General features: G+C 39.6%; 2 protein-coding genes across 2 annotated transcripts in view; one reads left to right on the top strand and one right to left on the bottom strand.

The window, feature by feature from the left end:
- Window positions 1-7,641, bottom strand: part of si:ch211-284e13.4 (insulin receptor substrate 1-B) — a 43,680-nt gene extending 36,039 nt beyond the window's left edge. The window contains exons 1-2 of the mRNA XM_052106754.1: window positions 7,133-7,641; window positions 1,881-5,045 (exon numbers count right to left, since the gene is read on the bottom strand). Coding sequence (XP_051962714.1) covers window positions 1,881-5,045; window positions 7,133-7,484 — 3,517 coding nt within the window. The 5' untranslated portion in view covers window positions 7,485-7,641. The remainder of the gene's footprint in view (window positions 1-1,880; window positions 5,046-7,132) is intronic.
- Window positions 7,642-10,694: 3,053 nt separating this feature from the next.
- si:ch211-284e13.5 (uncharacterized protein LOC793850 homolog) lies at window positions 10,695-17,417 on the top strand. Its single transcript, XM_052105858.1, has 3 exons — window positions 10,695-11,353; window positions 11,619-11,879; window positions 13,556-17,417. The coding sequence occupies exons 1-3, from the start codon at window positions 10,777-10,779 to the stop codon at window positions 13,918-13,920; spliced, it is 1,203 nt and encodes a 400-aa protein (XP_051961818.1). The 5' UTR covers window positions 10,695-10,776; the 3' UTR covers window positions 13,921-17,417.

Raw genomic sequence — 17,417 nt, 5'->3', positions numbered from 1 at the left:
TCCGGGAGGCAGAGGATGAATCTCAGTTGCCTCCACGACTGAGACCATCAATCCGCACATTTCATCACGTGGCTTGTTGAATGCGTTACCGTGGACACCAAGTGCAGAGTGTAGAGGCGTGTTACGCTATTCTCCGCGGCATCCACTCACAACTCACTGTGTGCCCACTGAGAGTGAGAACCACATTATAGCAACCACGAGGAGGTTAACCCAATTTGACCCTACCCACCCTAGCAACTGGGACAATTGGTTGCTCAGGAAGCCTGACTGGAGTCACTCAGCACGCCCTGGATTCAAACTTGTGACTCCAGGTGTGGCAGTCAGTGACTTCACTTGCTGAGCTACCCAGGCCCCCTGGCAAGATTTTTTGACCATTTCTGGGTTTTTTTTTTATTATATTTTGTTTCGTTTGCAGTGTAATTTGAATTTAGAAATATTTTTGGTAAAAAAAAAATTTGTTTCAATAAATGAATAATATTTTTCAAAATCAATGAAAACTGGTAGAATTGAAGTGAGTGCCGATAAAATCACTGTTAATTTTAGCCACGATTTGTGTCAGTGGATGAAAATTATTAATAATACTTACATTCTCTGAAATTTAACAGAGCCTACATTTATATTTTCCACATTTTCTATGTATATAAAAGGAATGTAAATCCATATTTGTATTCTTCCAATTCCTTGCATACATTCCATTTACACAACCAACTTCTTATGAATGTACTTACTGTCTTTGTTTATATCACTGGTGCTTGACAGGGTATAGACTGTATAATAGGATGGAGATGGTGCAAGAGAAGAACCTCCATTGGCCCAATTAGCGCCTTGTGTGCGCGATTTTGCCAAACCCACTTGTACCTAGGTGCACAACACTTCATGGCCATGCCCATTCACTTTGCAATTATGAGTTAAGGCATTGCGCTGTGCTTAACGCTTGCACGCTTAATATAGGGCCCTAAATTTAATTAAATTTGTTTAAATGTCAAATCAAATGAATTCATAGAATTTGAATCAAATGCAAAATAATACAATTACTTTTCAACATACCATTACATAATTTTTATCAAAAGTGCTTCTATATAAATACTCACAGCACAAACCAAAGCACAACATTGGAGTTATTTAATTATTTATTTTGTGAAATACAGTGCTACACAGCAGAGCGTCACGGTATTAATGAAAGCATTGATGAAAATGTTTACATAGGGCAACAGCACTCTTGCTTGTGAGATATTGCTTAAATACAATGCAATTATTATTGATATTTATTATTACTACTTTATGAATGTTCCATTTTACAATACAGCAGTAGTATTTTTATGTCGCCATTTCTTGACTGACTAACTAGTTAACTGAATGAAGCACTTTGAGTTTGTATGTTTTTCACGATAGCTTCACACATCCGGACAAGCAGTTCATATGGCTTAAATGTTCTTAATAAAAAGCACAAGGCTGCTATATATTACATAAATTTTTGTCTGCATGTTCTGCACACTTCAAGGTTAATGTGTGCCCTGCTGTATGTTACAAACACAGAACGCAAGTGATGCTTATGACAAGGTGTAATCAGTGTATCAGCGTCCGGCTTTACAAATACCCTTTGAACTGCAGAGCAAATTCAGACTGTTTATTTATTTAATTAATCTCAGCCTTTTGTGGTTTAATAGTCACTCTATGATAGAGTATCATGATTTTTATTTGATTAATTGAGCATTAATACATAAATAAATTTAAATTTCGTGACATTCTGCATTTTACAGTTAATTCTGCTTTTATGAATGGATTCTGCAATTCCATCCAAGTTTTCCGCATAGCGGAAATCAGAAATCATAGGGCCCTGCTTTTGTAACAGACAATTATGTAGTGTACAATGTTCTTACCTTTGTTGTCCTTCCTGCTGGCCTGATGAACTCTCATTTCTTCTGACTTGATGAAATCAATGCTGGCATATGTGTTGATGCAGGAGGCAGTGCTTCCTCCTGCCCCACCTACTCCTACTACTACAGGAGAAAAAAATGAGTGAGGGCCAGAGGGTCCATCGACACTGGTTTGAGAATTCTCCTTACTGACCAAGTCTAAATCAATGTAGTTTAGGCCTTGCTCCAGGGACAAGGAGGAAGCCTGAACAACAGATAGAGTTGCTATGCAAGGACTGGCACACTGTGGGGAGGGTGGGTGACCACTAGCCCAAAGGTTACTCTCTAATCCTTGCTGTCGTGATGGAGCACCGTGTGGTGTTTCAGGAAAAAGAGAAGGAGAAAGAGATGGGGAGATGGGGAGAGTTGGAGGGGCCATGAATGTCTCTGAGCGGTGCCGTCTTCTTGTTGATGATTCTGCCCTGACTAGTCGGGCACTCTGATCAACATTTGAAAAAGTCTTGGGGGAGGGGAAATTTGGGTTGTGCTCCTGCTCCATGGAGGATGGTTTGGGTGTTTGGCCAGGTTTTGGGGACTTTGGGGATCCAAATTTCATCTCAGTGTAGTCTGTAAAAGGAGCAGCGGCCACATCTGCAGATGTCAAACCTGTCTCCCTGCTCTTCCTAAGTGCCACTTCTTGATCCACTTGAGGAGCTCTGGTGAGTTCCTCTCTGATTTTTGGCACAGGTTTGAAAGAGGAGAGAGGAGTGAGAGAAGAAGGTGAGTTATCTAAGTCCATGTTCACGTATTCAGAGGATAAAGAGATGGAGGTGGAGAGGGGTGCTGAGAAGCTCCGTGGAAGGTTGGCAGTTCCACCCTGACATGGCTGTGGTCTGTGAAAGGCTCTTTGAGGTCCTTGAACAATGGAGTTCCCTGGTTTATCTGTACTCCTCCCTTTGTCATGCCCTGCTCGTTTACCCTGATAAACAATGCTCACATACTCTCCAGGGCTCAGGGATGCAGTTGGTAGCAAAGTCTCCTTGACTCTTGGCAGCGTGTTGGCTTTGGACGTATCGACAAAAAAGCTGGAGGACCTGTCCTTCCTTTGCAATAAATGACCCTGTTTCTGGACACCTGGCCCACATCTCTGCTGGTGATGGTGGTGGGATGAGACTTTGGGGTGAGCACCCCCTACCCTGTGTCCTGTGCCCAACCGACTTGCTTTTCCCACTCCACCTACAGACAGAGACAACGATCTGTCTTCAAGGCTTTCACTGCTAGCTGAGCTAGAGGAGAAAGAGGATGAAGACAGAGAGAGTTGGCAGCCACCACCTGAGCCCACAGGTGTTTCCCCTCCACAATGGTAACCACTATGTCCAACCTTTCTTCCAGCTTCCCTTTCACCTCTACCAATACAAACCCTGTCCAGATCCTCCTCAAAGCGTGTTGAGAGGGTGGTGAGTTTGTATGAACGTGGCAATGAAAAATAAGAATAGACCATTTTTGACTGCAGTGGTTGCTGCTCTGGGTGTGACGGAGGAGTACTGCATGCTGACCTGGCACTTATAGGTGACATATTCATGTAGTCGCTGCCTCCTCGACTCTCTATGCTGCCCCTGCTGCTCCAGATGCATCCACTCAGGCCATGCAGGTCTGGTGAACAGCTACTGTTAGGAGACATCATCATGTATTCTTCATTGATGGGTAGGCGGATGTGTTGAGGTGGTGAGACACTACTATTGGGGGTCATTGCCATGTATTCATCTCCACCCTTTGACACTATATCCGAACCAGAAACTGGTAATGACAATGAAGCAGAAGGAGCTGTAACACCTGGTAACATGGACATATAGCCATTGTCAACTGAGGAATCCTCAGGTCCACCTTTAGTACTGACACCTTTATCGGCTGAGTTTTCCAGTTGCACCAACGATGTTGTAGCTGAACCCACTGATCCTCGGCGTGAATTGAAAGACTCTCTACTTGCACTGCGTGACATCACTGCATAGTCTTCTTCATCCTCCTCCTTGTGACGAGAGACCAAGCATTCCTGGACAGAGGTAGAGGGTAAGGAAGCTCGCTTGTTGAGCAACCTGCGCTCAGCTTCACACTCACGACCAGATGCTCGACGAAGAACCCTGCGTCCATGAGCACGTTTGTGTGACCCTTTTCGCTGACCCATCAGGATGTAACTGGCTCCGCCTTCAACCAGGGCAGCAGGGAGTCCTGCGGCTAGCAGGGAGTGCTCACCAGGGCTAGAACCATACTCATCTGAGGAACCATAATCACTTGGTGATCCTGACATGGACACTCTCTGAGGAATTCGGGTATATGCGCAAATGGGCACTGTTCCAAAAGCAGCTATTCCCAACCCACATTCTGACCCATGCCCAGAGCTGGAAGAGAGACTGGGAGCTGGGGAAGGTGCAGGGATAGGAGTGTACCGTGCAAGGCTGAGGGTGATCTTGGCTGGAGTGGGTGCTCGTGTGGGTTTAGGTCGCAGGGTTGGGGTAGTTGAGCAGGATGAACCATTGAGACTCGGGCTGGTGCTGTGTGCTGTTGCTCTGCCCCCTCCATCCTCTGTACGAGCCCCAATACTCGCTGTTCGTGACCTAGAGAATCCATGCCGTGTAGTGGGGGAAGTGTTGGTGCTATGAGGTACTCCTGGGGTTTCCGTTCTAGCACGTCTGGAAAAGCCAACTTGGGAGGGTGGCAGATTTGGGTGGTGCCGTCTAGATGGTACACTAATAGGGTTAGAAGCAGTTCCACCTCCACAAGACACACCAACAGTCTGGGATTTACTTCTTTGACGGAACTCTTCACTCAGAGCCTTCATGGCCTCAAGAAGGGTCTCATGCATGTTCTGCGCCACCACTGAATCCTCCACTTGCATCCAAAATTCTCCAGGGCCTGTCATGGCTGAACGACCCACTTCAATGAAAAAGAAGTTCTCAGAGTGGCCACAGCGTCGCACATTCATCAGCTGGAGGACCACAGCTGCAACATCAGAGTTAAGTTTGACAAAGTTGACTGTTTTGTCGGTCAAGCAAAGTCGGTAGATGCCAACTAGATTCCTGGCCTGGCCCAAGCCTTTTGGCCAAACTTTAACCTGCCAGACCTCCTTAAAGGCAGGACCAGGGGAAGGAAGTCCACAGTCTCCTCCACTGTCACAGTCATCCGGAGTCTTACCTACAGACAGAAAAATATAGGTAAAAGATAGGAACACAATAAGAAAATAAATAAACATGCATGAAGTTAAGACAATCTGATAGAGTTTACATTTACATTTAATTCTAATCATGAATTATTTGAATAACATTAATTATAATTTCTAACTCATTTATTAATTCTTACCATAAAATGATAAGATCAACAGGCTGTTGTTTCACTGCAAGTATACATGTATGTATGTATGTATGTATGTATGTATGTATGTATGTATGTATGAATGCATGTATGTTTTGTTAATTATGTATTAATAAAAAATCATTTTGAACAATAATGCAAGTCAAAATTTTCCAGAATACTGGCTGAATTTCTATAAGAGTTCAAGGAGGCTCAAGTAATTCAGTCCATTAAAATGGAACTATGCTGGCCACATCCTTAAAGGTGCACTCAGTAACTTTTTTTTGTTTGTGTCATCTTGGACTTACCTCCATAGGACTTCTAGCAGCTTGGATGCAACATCGTTCAAAATCAATAGTTTTCAGTTTCAGATGCCATTTTAGAAATGTACTATTCACTTTAAGTCACAATTACTTTCATTCTTAAGTGAAAGTGTCAAATAACAGGCATTACTGAGATTAAGGGAGTAGTATTCAGCTGGTTTTGTAATCCTAACATGGCAGCCCCCATGAGCAGGACCGCAATAATGCACAGGTTTCCCAGGGCTTAATGCATGGGCTTACCTGGGCCACCTGACAACTGACAGGGCCCAGCAAAACTATAAGCCCCAGGGCACAGGATCATATTAACGCAGCCCTGCCAATGAGTGGACCCACTCCATTTAAAATAAACAGCTTTTATAACTTTATAGATATTACTTAAGTCTTCATCTCCTGTTAGTGCTCATGATTTTATACATACATTTTAAAAATTACAATTAATTTCTTTAGAAGTAAAAAATCTTTAGTGAGGAAAAAATTACTGAGTGCACCTTTATAGCTTTAATTTTTCAAATGGATAATGAATTGGCAATTCAATTATAGTTAAACCATGTTTCTCTATATTCAAAGCAAACATTAAATGGTTTAACTTTTAACCCAAACGACGAAATTGTATTTATAACAAACGATCTTGATGCAATCAAACAATTAATTGAGAAAATGTTTTGGCTGACTAGACCTATACTACTGATTTAGCTGATGTGTGCATGTGTTATCAAATTTTTTGGAAGCAGGTGATTTACTTCAAGTATGGTTTATGACCACCGACCAGTGATAGATATTTTGTAGTGTGCCTGTGCATATGACGGCGAGGGAGATCCTCTGCGTGTATAAGTTGAGTACAAAACACGTCAGACATGTGAATCCATTGCAGCTTTTACGGATATCGAGCGCGAATCCAGATCCGAGGAAGGGTTCTAGAAACGCTTGCTCGGCATCTACTGGCCTGATGTTCAACCCGGTGATCGGTCCAATCAGCGGCGGGGTGTGGGTATCAGGACTAACAAAACACGAGGGATGGGGCAATAGGAGACCCGAATTCTAATAATTGCGCGTCTGCTGCTGCTCCACTCTCTGACCGAAACACTGATAGAAATGTAGGTTACACGCACAACATGCACGAATGTGTAGAAAAACAAAAACAGTCGTGAGCGCTGCAGCAGAGTCGTCTGCACAATGCGCCACTCTCTCATATTACGCATCATAGTAGAAAGAGATGAGAGCATTTGCAGGTCTAACAGCGCTGGCTTACAGCTCACTTTTTCATAAACATTTAACACATTTAAAATAAAATTGTGAATTTATCCCGAGTCCACGACAGACACTGTTTGGACCGCTGCACAACGTATGCACAGTAATTAATTGTACCCTTTTAATAACGCGTGCGTCCACATTTCCAGGTATGGTGGCTACATTGACGGGTGGGGTAGAACGTGCATTTGACTCGACGTTTGCAATTCCAAACAGCTCTGCAAATACAGATCAGCCGAAGCCAAGAGGGCTCCCACCAACACGCAAGTTGATAAGCAGGTTAGCAATTACAAACAGTAAGGTCCTGGCTGCAGCCTATATGTGAATGCCAGCTGATTTGCAAAATCAGAATTGACTCACATTTACATTGTAGATCCAGCATGGCCTGGTACCATTCATTTTGGACCTCCTCAGTGTCCGCAGCTATGGCAAAACTCTCCCCGCGGGTATACAGCACTATCATGTGCTTGTTCTTTGAATCTGCCCGTTTGTTGATGTTGAAGCAAGAGTCCAGGTTAACTGCTTTCTTTGGGACTGGTGACTTGCTTCGGAATTTCTTTTCGTTTTCATAATATTCGAGTCTGGCCGGGCCTTGTTCCGATGCAGCCCGGAGAACGAAAAAGCGCCGGTGCATAGATTTCTGCTTGCGAAGATAACCGCTTTTCCGCACGTCCTCGTAGCTCTGCTGCTCCATCGCAGCCTGGTTCTCCATTGCTGGGCGATTTGCTTGTTTTTCCCAACACACACCAATGCCAGCCTAAAATCGGTGGTGTGTTTTACATTCGTTCATGATGGCAGCCGTTCTCTTCTTTCTCATCACGCAATCATGCGCCCTCGAGGAGAGCCTAAATAAGCGCTTTGCCTCCTGGTCCAGCTTGTATGGCTTGTATGCCCAGGCTCCACTGACAGGCGTGCACATGCGGCAAGCGACGTCTGCGCTAGCATACAGTTCAGTTCTGATGTGTACCAGAATTGTTTACTGTACAGCTCTAGCCCGCACACTCGGATGCCCCCCTTTGCCCGTGCCTCTATGAAACTGATAAAGCCGTTTATGCCAATGTATGTATGTACAAGGTGTCAACAGACTGCATTGCATTCAGTGTTCTCTGGATATGGATTGGTTGAATGAGACAGTTCAGCATCCTCTAGGTTTAATAAAACACATTTCGCGTCCCAGTTTTTTTTTTTTTATATAATTTTTTCTACATCTACAATAAAATGGTTTCATTTAATTGTTGTGCTTTAGCATTGATTAATTAAGAGGGAAGGTGTGTCATTTTTGTTTTATAGTAATTATTTTACAAGGAAATGTGTAGATTATTCCGTTTTTCACAGTGTATTCCATTTTTTTTTATTATTATTATTAAATGCGGAATCCCCTTCTCTCCGGTCATTGGCAAGTCGCTTGCGCTATTGCATCCCTTAAAGCGTGGCGTTTGCGACACCTGTTGTTTGGCTTTGGAATCAGTGCGACCCAACGAAAAACATACCTGTGTAATATCTAAGTTATCACCTCTATCAAGAAATATGGTTATCAAGAAAAAAATAGTTTGAAAAAAGTATGCTGTGCTACGAATAAAACGAATAACTTAAAACATAAACCTTACTGATTTTGATTATGAATTGTGATTCTTTTGCTTAATTTGGGATGAAAAAGAAATCGCCACTTAATAATGAAGCTGAAGATGCTGAAGACTTGTATTGAGAGAATTATAAAGGATTATTATAATATAAAATTATACAATATTATTATTAATAATAATAATAATAATAACCTGCCAGCCCAGAAGTCATTAGCCTATGTTAGCAAATGAAAAAAAAAAAAAAAATATCGAAACACAAAACATGGTTAACAAATATAATGTGCTTTACTATTTTTACCTTTATCTTCTTATGACAACACTACAATTCTATCCGAAATACATTGAAGTTGGGTTTATTTTCCGACCATTTCATTAAGGTATCTTCCATAAATAATTAAGAAATTTGTTATAAAAGAAAGGTTGATATCTTTGTTACGGTGGTGAAAATTGATTAATTGTTTTCGTCAATGGACATTGTATGCTTTTTTCCCTATACACAAATTGAGAGAACTCATTACAAAATGTTTGTACAATGTGGCAGTTCCAAAACAGATGGGATAATGTTTCTGTTTCATCTTTACAGAACGCACATTTATCATTCATTTCAATTTTACCTTTAATAATGTAGGCTAATCTTTGACATGGTATATGGTATTATATGAATGTGACCTATAATTTTGTTAGTAATAAACTGTTTGTTACATTGAGTCCAAAGTTTTTTCCAATTAATACACTCTTCAACGATATTCCAGTAGATAACACTTTACTTTTTTGTACATTGAAAGGTCTGAACAATCTCTCAACAGTCACCTCACCCCTCCAGGGATGAATCTCAATACGTTATCAAATTCCTGGTGACTGACGAAATTACCATAACGGTTCCAAAACTCTGTATAATTAAAAAACAAATATTCTAATTTAATAACTCTTTAACCCATATTATGGATTTTAATAATGTATTATTATTATTATTATAAAATACTTTTTTATATCTCTATTATTCCAGATTGTGTATTTAAGAGGTGAAAAGTTATGTTTGCATATGTTATGGTCCTATAAGAAGCACCTCTGAATGTTTGCAAGCTCACTATTTTCCCAAGATCAAAGTTTGATTTCAGTAAAAACTTGCACCATCCTGTTGAAAGATTGAATTGGGGGAAATGTTCACCATAGAATCTTGTTTCTTTAGATAATTTTGTATCCATTTTAATTTACAAATTCTATTGGATGTCTGGTAGTCCATGGCATCTAGGCCTTCTTTTTACTGGTTATTACAAATTATCTCTCTCTTCAAATAATGACGTTTATTCCTCCATATCCACCTTTTTCCTGACTTCTCCATGAGCGGCGCCATTGCAGCGAGAGTCTTCCTCTCGGATGCTCCACATTTCCGCTTAGTTTTTTTGTTATTTTTTTTTTTTTATTGCAATATAATAAGAACAAATATAATTTACATAAAAGAGTACATATAACCATACATGTAAAGGGTAAAAAAAAGAAAGGCATTTTACAGAAAAAAAACTTATACCTATTAAATAGCTGTAAAGTTTTCCTTGCTTTTAAGTTTTTACTTTGAGATATTGTTTCTAAATATATTTTAACATCGATTTTAAATTGTTCAAAATTTGGCATTTTTCCATTCCATTTGACTTTATGAATATAATACCGGGCAATTATAATAATTAAATCAAATATAAACAGAATATATTTATCACCATCAAATGAAAAACATTTTAGCATAACATCAACTTCTTCAAAGTTAACAAGAATCATAGCTTTACTTTGTAAATAATTATTGAGTTCTTTCCAAAACAAGTATAGACTAACGAGACTGGTGATGGCGAGCAGCTAAGGGTCTGGATATTTATGCGCTGTTGTAGGGTGTTGTATGAACTACAGGTGTCTTAAATACTACTGGAAAATGAATGTCACAATGAAAAGCCCCCCAAAAGCAGCCAAACCCGATTTAATAATCAGAGGTTGCATTAAACTAATTCCGCATTGGAAGAACACACGAAGCATAATGGGTAATTTCGCTTCCTTTGAAAAAAGGTGGATAAAACACTGAAATGTAAACATTCGTTCTTTTTATCAACCAATGAAAACGTGGGCAACTACGTAGTATTCCGGAGTTTTATTAAAACAAAAATGGAAAACGTTTCTATAGAACATGTGGCCACTTTTGATGACAGTGATAGTTTTTAAGGGATGAACACTTTAATAGTTCTTAATTAAAACAATAATAATACACTTTGTTGTTTTTTGTGACAACATCCAGGGGAATGATTTTGCTCAGGGAATGATTTGGTTGGCCAACAAGTAAACGGTTCGATAACTCAGCGTTCCATAGCAAGAGGAACAGCTCTTCTCTTCCTAAAATATTGGCAAAAGGCTATTTTTAAGGAAATATCCTCGTCTAAAATGGAAGTAAACGGCATTTCTCGAAATCCTACTGTGATTGCTGAGGTGTCGCTCTCGTTTCAAGATGAACTGACTGCAACCCTTCAAAACGCACTCGGTGTTGCTGCAGAGATCGCCGTTGTCGAGATCACCAAACTGCTCGACAGAGCACTCAGAGAGGTACAGAACACGATTCAAGAAGCTCTACGGGACAACAATACCCTTAAGTTTAGGTTGCAAACAGCTGAAACACAATTGTCTACTGTGCGTGCTCGACTGGATCAACAGCCACAAGGGTTTGAAGATTGCCCCATTGGCACTAGAAGTCAGTTGGCGAAAAAAACACCTGGTATCAGGTGTAGGCTTCAACGGGGGCGTCGGCAGTTAAATAACCGTAATGTCGTGCACTCAAGCCCCATACAAGAAACCGAACCCGCTATGGACTCCGAACGTGATTATGAAGTATGTAGATCCAAGGAAACTAGTGCAAACTTGACCCAGAGAGGATCACACTCCGAGATCCCATCTGGAGGTGTGTGTGCTCGGACGTCGGATACACTGGACGAAGCAATCCAACATAGATTAGATGAAACAAATGGTAAGACTTTACTAAAGTTTGCTGTAATGCATTAACTGAAAGTGTCCGGCTATCGAGTATAATGCGTTAACAATCCGCTTTTGGTAAGTGTTTACTGTGTTTACTTCCGTGTGCTTTATAGTCCCTATGGGTAATCAGTCACAACTGTGGTGCTGCCTCAGTAGTGGTACCACTATACACTTGCATACCTTTGTAAACATATTATTGCTACTCTGAATGGTTCTGACATTGATCATTCTTCTTACATTTCACACTCTCTTTTCAGACACAAAAAATGAGCAGATGTATACTGGGACAGATGCGGGTGTGCTCAGTGAGGGTTCGTCCTTTGAAGTGGCTGTAAAGGTAGAGAAAGAAGAGGGTTATGGTGACCCAATCCCTGTGTCTCTCTCTGGAGAGGAGGAGCCCAACTCAGACAGCCTCTCTCTGGCACAGTCTCAATTACTTGAAGACTGGAGAACGGAGTCACTGAATTCAGAGAGCTACCAATCAAACCTGCACTGCCAGTCCACCAACCTCCCTCTGGGTTAGTATTGTATGAGAAAAATACCAATGCTAAGATGGTAATTGAATTTTCTTTGACAGATGCCTTTTACATCCATTTAACCCTTAATCACTGTCTTATTTTCTCAAATAAAAATCAATCAACAATACGCAGAAAAGAATGAGTGTGACAATAATAGTTATTTTATTTTTTCAAATAAAAAATTTATGCAGAATACACACTTCAAGGTCAGATCAAAGTCTTAGTCTGCCACCACTGTGCGATAGTTTATGCTTATGTGTGGGAGCTGCACACCATGGTCAGGTTTGACTGTAAGCATATCTCCCTGCACCCGTCAAGTGTTTTGTTTTTGTCAGTGCGACCCAACTAAAATCATACTTGTAATTTCTGACAGTTATAACCTGTATCAAGAAAAACAAATTGTTTAAAAAAAGATATATATGCCATGCTAACTTTAAAATGAATAACACAAAATGTGTGTGTGAATTATGTGTTGGAGCTGCACACTATGGTCAGGTTTGACTGTAAGCATATTGTGGCATCATAAAGCTGTTCAGCTGTGATGTAAATTTGAAGGCGAACCGAGAAGTCTAATTCGCCATGGGTTTTGACAAGTCTTGCATTTGTTATGTTAAGACATAAAAGTTAATTATTTATGTAGAATTTTCTTTAAACCACTTGTGTTGAAGGATGAGATTTTGCAATAGAGCTATTCAGCTTGTAGTCCAAAAACCTGGAAAATAATTTGCCATGGGTTCCCTCTGGATTTCCCTATGGGTTTTTATAATGTTTTATTTTCCTTTATGTAAAATAAGGTCTGTGGTAATCATTGGATGTTTTTTTCTACAAAATAAATTACACACAGTCATACCTCAAACGTGAATTTTGAAGCCACCGTGCATTAAAAAAAAAGCATGTAATATTCAAGTTTGAGGTATGACTGTGTGTAATATATGTTGTAGAACGAAACGTCCAGTATTGTTTTCCACAGACCTTATTTAACTCAAAAGTTCAAAACCCCATTTTAAAAACCAATAGAAAAATCCAGAGGGAACTCATGGCAAATACTCTTCTGGGTGTTTGGACTACAAGCTGAACAGCCATATTGCAAAATCTCACCCTTGAACACAATTGGTTTAAAATAAAATTAAAAATTATATAAATAATTGACATTTATAATGTCTAAATATATATCCAATGCAAGACTTGTGATCATATCTAGAAATTAAGTTTGTTACAACATTGGCTTATATAGATCAGCCAATGCATGAGGACTAGTGTCACCTGACTGGCCAAAGTTGTCATTTCATGTAATTGACACCAGAGATCCCAAATGCATTAAATATTTTGATGTTTTGACAATCTGTAAATTTACTGAAATGTTATTGATATGATTGAAGTGACGATAACATAAAAAGTTCTTATTTTAAATGAACATAAATGGAGTTGAGTAATTTAGAGGTAAATAAGGTCTAAAAGAAATGCTTAACTTTTACTTTAGTTAAGATAGTTTTATTACATGTCTTTAAAAAACAAAACAAATTGGGGGTTCCACATTTGATGAACAGGAGGAACGGTGTTCTCTGTTGATAAGTGTACAGGGGTTAAGCAAGCATTTATGCTACTTTACAGGATTTGTACACATTGTTTTCTCTTTTTGCCCTTTCACTCATCTGACTCTTTTCTCCACCCCACAGACCTAGATTTCCTGTCATCTCCGTCCTCTGGCCAACATGCCCACTTCTCAAAACTCCACAAAAACCACCGCAAGAGCCCCAAGTGTCATCCGTTTCCCACCGACCAAAGCCAGTATCATTGCAGTCTATGCGGACGAGACTTCAACCGTAAGCACCATCTCAAGATCCATCAGAGGATCCATACAGGAGAGAGGCCATATGCCTGCTCTGTCTGCAGTGCGCGCTTCCGCCATGCATTGACACTCACGCGCCACTTCCGCCTCCATACAGGGGAGAAACCTTATGCTTGTGTACAGTGTGGAAAAACATTTCGAAATGGTGGTGGGTTGAGGTTCCATCAGTGTTCCATCACAACAGCTGTATAAATCCACCATTGATGTGAATAGTGGTATAACATTTTATCCCTGCATTAACTTTTAAATTCCATTAGGGAGCCTATCTTGCAAAGAGTGTATTTAAAAGTTGCTTTGAATGAAAAGCATCTGCCAAATCATTACCCATTATACTTAAATGCCTTTCAAAAATATTTCTTCCCTAGGTCTGACAATAAGATCCTGAATCTGGACACTACTCTGATTTTCTAATACTCTAATAAAATTAAACTTGTGTATTTATCTAAATGGGACCAATCATTTTAATTAAATTATTGCTGTCCTCTTTTGGTATAAAAGGAGTAGCATGGCACTGTGTCTAAATAAGGGATGATGTAAAGTCTGTTGTCATTATTGCAAAATAAACCCTTATAGGTCTTGTCACCCTGAATGGATTTACAGTATTGTGCAATAATGATTGGCGGACTGTACATTATCCCTCTTATTACACAGCTACATTCTAAATAAAACAATTTGCTATTTTTTAGTTAGACATTGATTTTAGTTTAAACTATTCTATTATCTGATTAGAAAGAGGCATCCGAGTGATATAAGAAAGGTGAAAACGGCACAGCTAGATTCTCTGATGCATGGCGATTCTTTCTTCAAAGATTCTGAATTAGTGGATTAGTGCTTATGTGCGTGACAGACAAAGTGATATGCAAGAAACAATTGGTCAGACGCACATTTACTAAAGCCAAGCGCACACAAATTTTTTTTATGTTTTAACCACACAACCATCATCCCCGTCTGAAACTATGATCCTGAAATTCATTCACAAACTCAAGGACATAGCAATGGGAGAGTTTATCTGTTATAACAAGTCAACAAACACGAAAGACATTATTGCACTGATTTGCACAGAAAGGGAAAAAAGTCATTGGTTCAGAAGATGTGGGTGATGTTTTTATTTTGTAATTTTTTTTTTGCCTAATGCCTTTCTCTCCTCTTGTGCTCTATATTTCTTTGACTGTTGCTCATTGCTGGTGTCTCGCTCATCGGAACAGTGCACATAGGAGATGCTTGATTGATTTCTTAAGCAGCAACACTATTTGTCTCACCTTACTATCACCTGTGGTGTGGAAAAGAGAAGCTGACATCTCTGCTCTCACAGAAGCCAATATCTCATGTAGCCATCCTGGACCAGAAACCAATAGTTGTTGTTCTAGTTATTGACTAGAGATTGATTCATTCTAAATTAATGATTTAATACTATTTAATAATGTTTGTGTATTGATAAATAAAAATAAAACAAATTGGAGGACAAGATGCATTGAGAATCATGTGGTAATCTAATTATTACCCTTTCAATCGTAATCAAATCGTGAGTTCAGTGAAGATTCACACCTCTAGTAATCAGTTGCCTTGGTCAGAAGTCAACTATATAGTTTAGTGGTCTACGTACACAAATATTTGACTGGAAAATAATGCATTTAATCAATCTGAATTTAGTATTCACAGAGAGCAGTAATAATACGCATTATATTCTGGTCTTCAGATTGACAACACACTAACTGTTGAAATTTGTTAGGGAAACACTGACCAAAAATTCGTTATTGCTATGATTAGATCACAGGGGCCTTAAACACCAGTAACAGAACGGTTATGATGTCAGGTAAGATTCCATCCCAGTTTAGCATTTTTATGGTCTATCAGATGAAGATACTGTACATGTACAGTTGAAGTCAGAAGTTTACATACATTTAGGTCATTAAAACACATTTTAACCACTCGTTTAGGACATCTACTTTGTGCATGACAAGTAATTTTCCAACAATTGTTTTCAGATGGTTTCACTTTGAATTGACTAAATCACAATTCCAGTGGGTCAGAAGTTTACATACAAGTTAATTGTGCCTTTAAGCCACTTGGAAAATTCCAGACAATTATGTTAAGCCTTTAGGCAATTAGCCAGTTAGCTTCTGATAGGAGGTGTACTGAATTGGAGGTGTAACTGTGGATGTATTTTAAGGCCTACCTTCAAACTCAGTGCCTCTTTGCTTGACATCATGGATAAATCAAAAGAAATCAGCCAAGTCCTCAGAAAAAAAAATTGTGGACCTCCACAACTCTGGTTCATCCTTGGGAGCAATTTCCAAATGTCTGAAGGTACCAAGTTCATCTGTACAAACAATAGTACTTAAGTATAAACACCATAGGACCACGAAACCATCATACCGCTCAGGAAGGAGATGCACTCAGCAGAATCAGGGTCAGCTGTAGAAGTGCAGGGGTAGCGGTAGGAGCCACAGAGGAATTGAGTGGGAAAGTATCGATTACATTGAAGCAATGCACTAGAGCGTCCTTTTATATCTGCAGACTTCAGTGGGGAGAAACACACCAGGCACTGTGGTAAAAATAAAGCATGAGTGGTATTTAACAAACATTCTCTGCAACCAGATGCTTCATAGGTTTAATGGCACAATGTTAGGTGTAGTTCAGTCTTTAGTTGACAATAATATAAGGTTAACCTGTGGCGCTTACTGTGTTTCTGGCAGCAGCGTTCTTGTTGTCTTTGATATCCATTATTCTCTGTGTTTGAAAGGGAGAAGAAAGCACCTTATGCCCACAGTACAGAACAGTCAGAACTCACTGACTAATTTGATCAGTGTGCAGTAGTTCAGGGACAGAACCCACAGGGCTTTGTGATAGCACTGCCAGCACTAGTGCTCTAATGAGTGTCTCCATGAGGGTTAACTGTCTAAATGCTGAACAGCCATTTTGAATGCAGCAGTTGGTATTTATGATGCAACAAAATAGTAAAAAGCTCACATTAAAATGTCTATCATAAAGGAAGATTATTCTCACGTTTGGTGAGGCATTTCCCTTTTTGCTGAGCAGATTAGTCAGATAATTCACCTGTGAATCACCTACAGAACAATGAAGGGCATATTTGCTGGGCATTACAACATCTGAAATGTGCAGTAAGAGACTGTAGCTTAAATAAGGTATGTTCTGTTATATTCTCAGGACTAAGTGAAAGTGACCCTTTCCTACTGCATTCCACTGTATAACTGTCTGTCTCACTCTTCTTTTCTTCTTGCTGATTTGCTGTTCCATTTTAGTTTTTATATCTGTTTTCAGAGCCTTTTGTATTTTTTCAGACTAATTTGTCTGACTCTTACAGTGGGTTCCATCTGATCTGTTATTTAATTCTGTAAATATTTGTGTTGTGGTGTCCATCTGTTCTGTGTGGAGATGAAAATGCAACCGCATATGTTACGGTGACAACCCATGCACAACAGGCTCCTGGAAAGTCCTGAAGTTACTCTGGAGTTTCATGACATGATAATCTCAAAATCTATTCTGCCCTTAGAAGTCTAAATGCAGTAACTACACATTTTGTCACAACATTTGGTGTCCTAGATAATGATCAGATGGGTTTGGCTCAACTGAAACTGCATGAGACTGTATTTTCTAAACCACATTTGGCTAGATGATCTAGAAGAGCTAGAAGCTCTTCTTCTTAGTGTCAGGTTTGGTTACTGTAA

Source organism: Xyrauchen texanus, chromosome 3, assembly GCF_025860055.1.
Source record: "Xyrauchen texanus isolate HMW12.3.18 chromosome 3, RBS_HiC_50CHRs, whole genome shotgun sequence".
Lineage (NCBI taxonomy): Eukaryota > Metazoa > Chordata > Actinopteri > Cypriniformes > Catostomidae > Xyrauchen > Xyrauchen texanus.
Note: the sequence above shows the minus strand (reverse complement) of the source record. Positions and strands in the feature narration are given on the sequence as shown.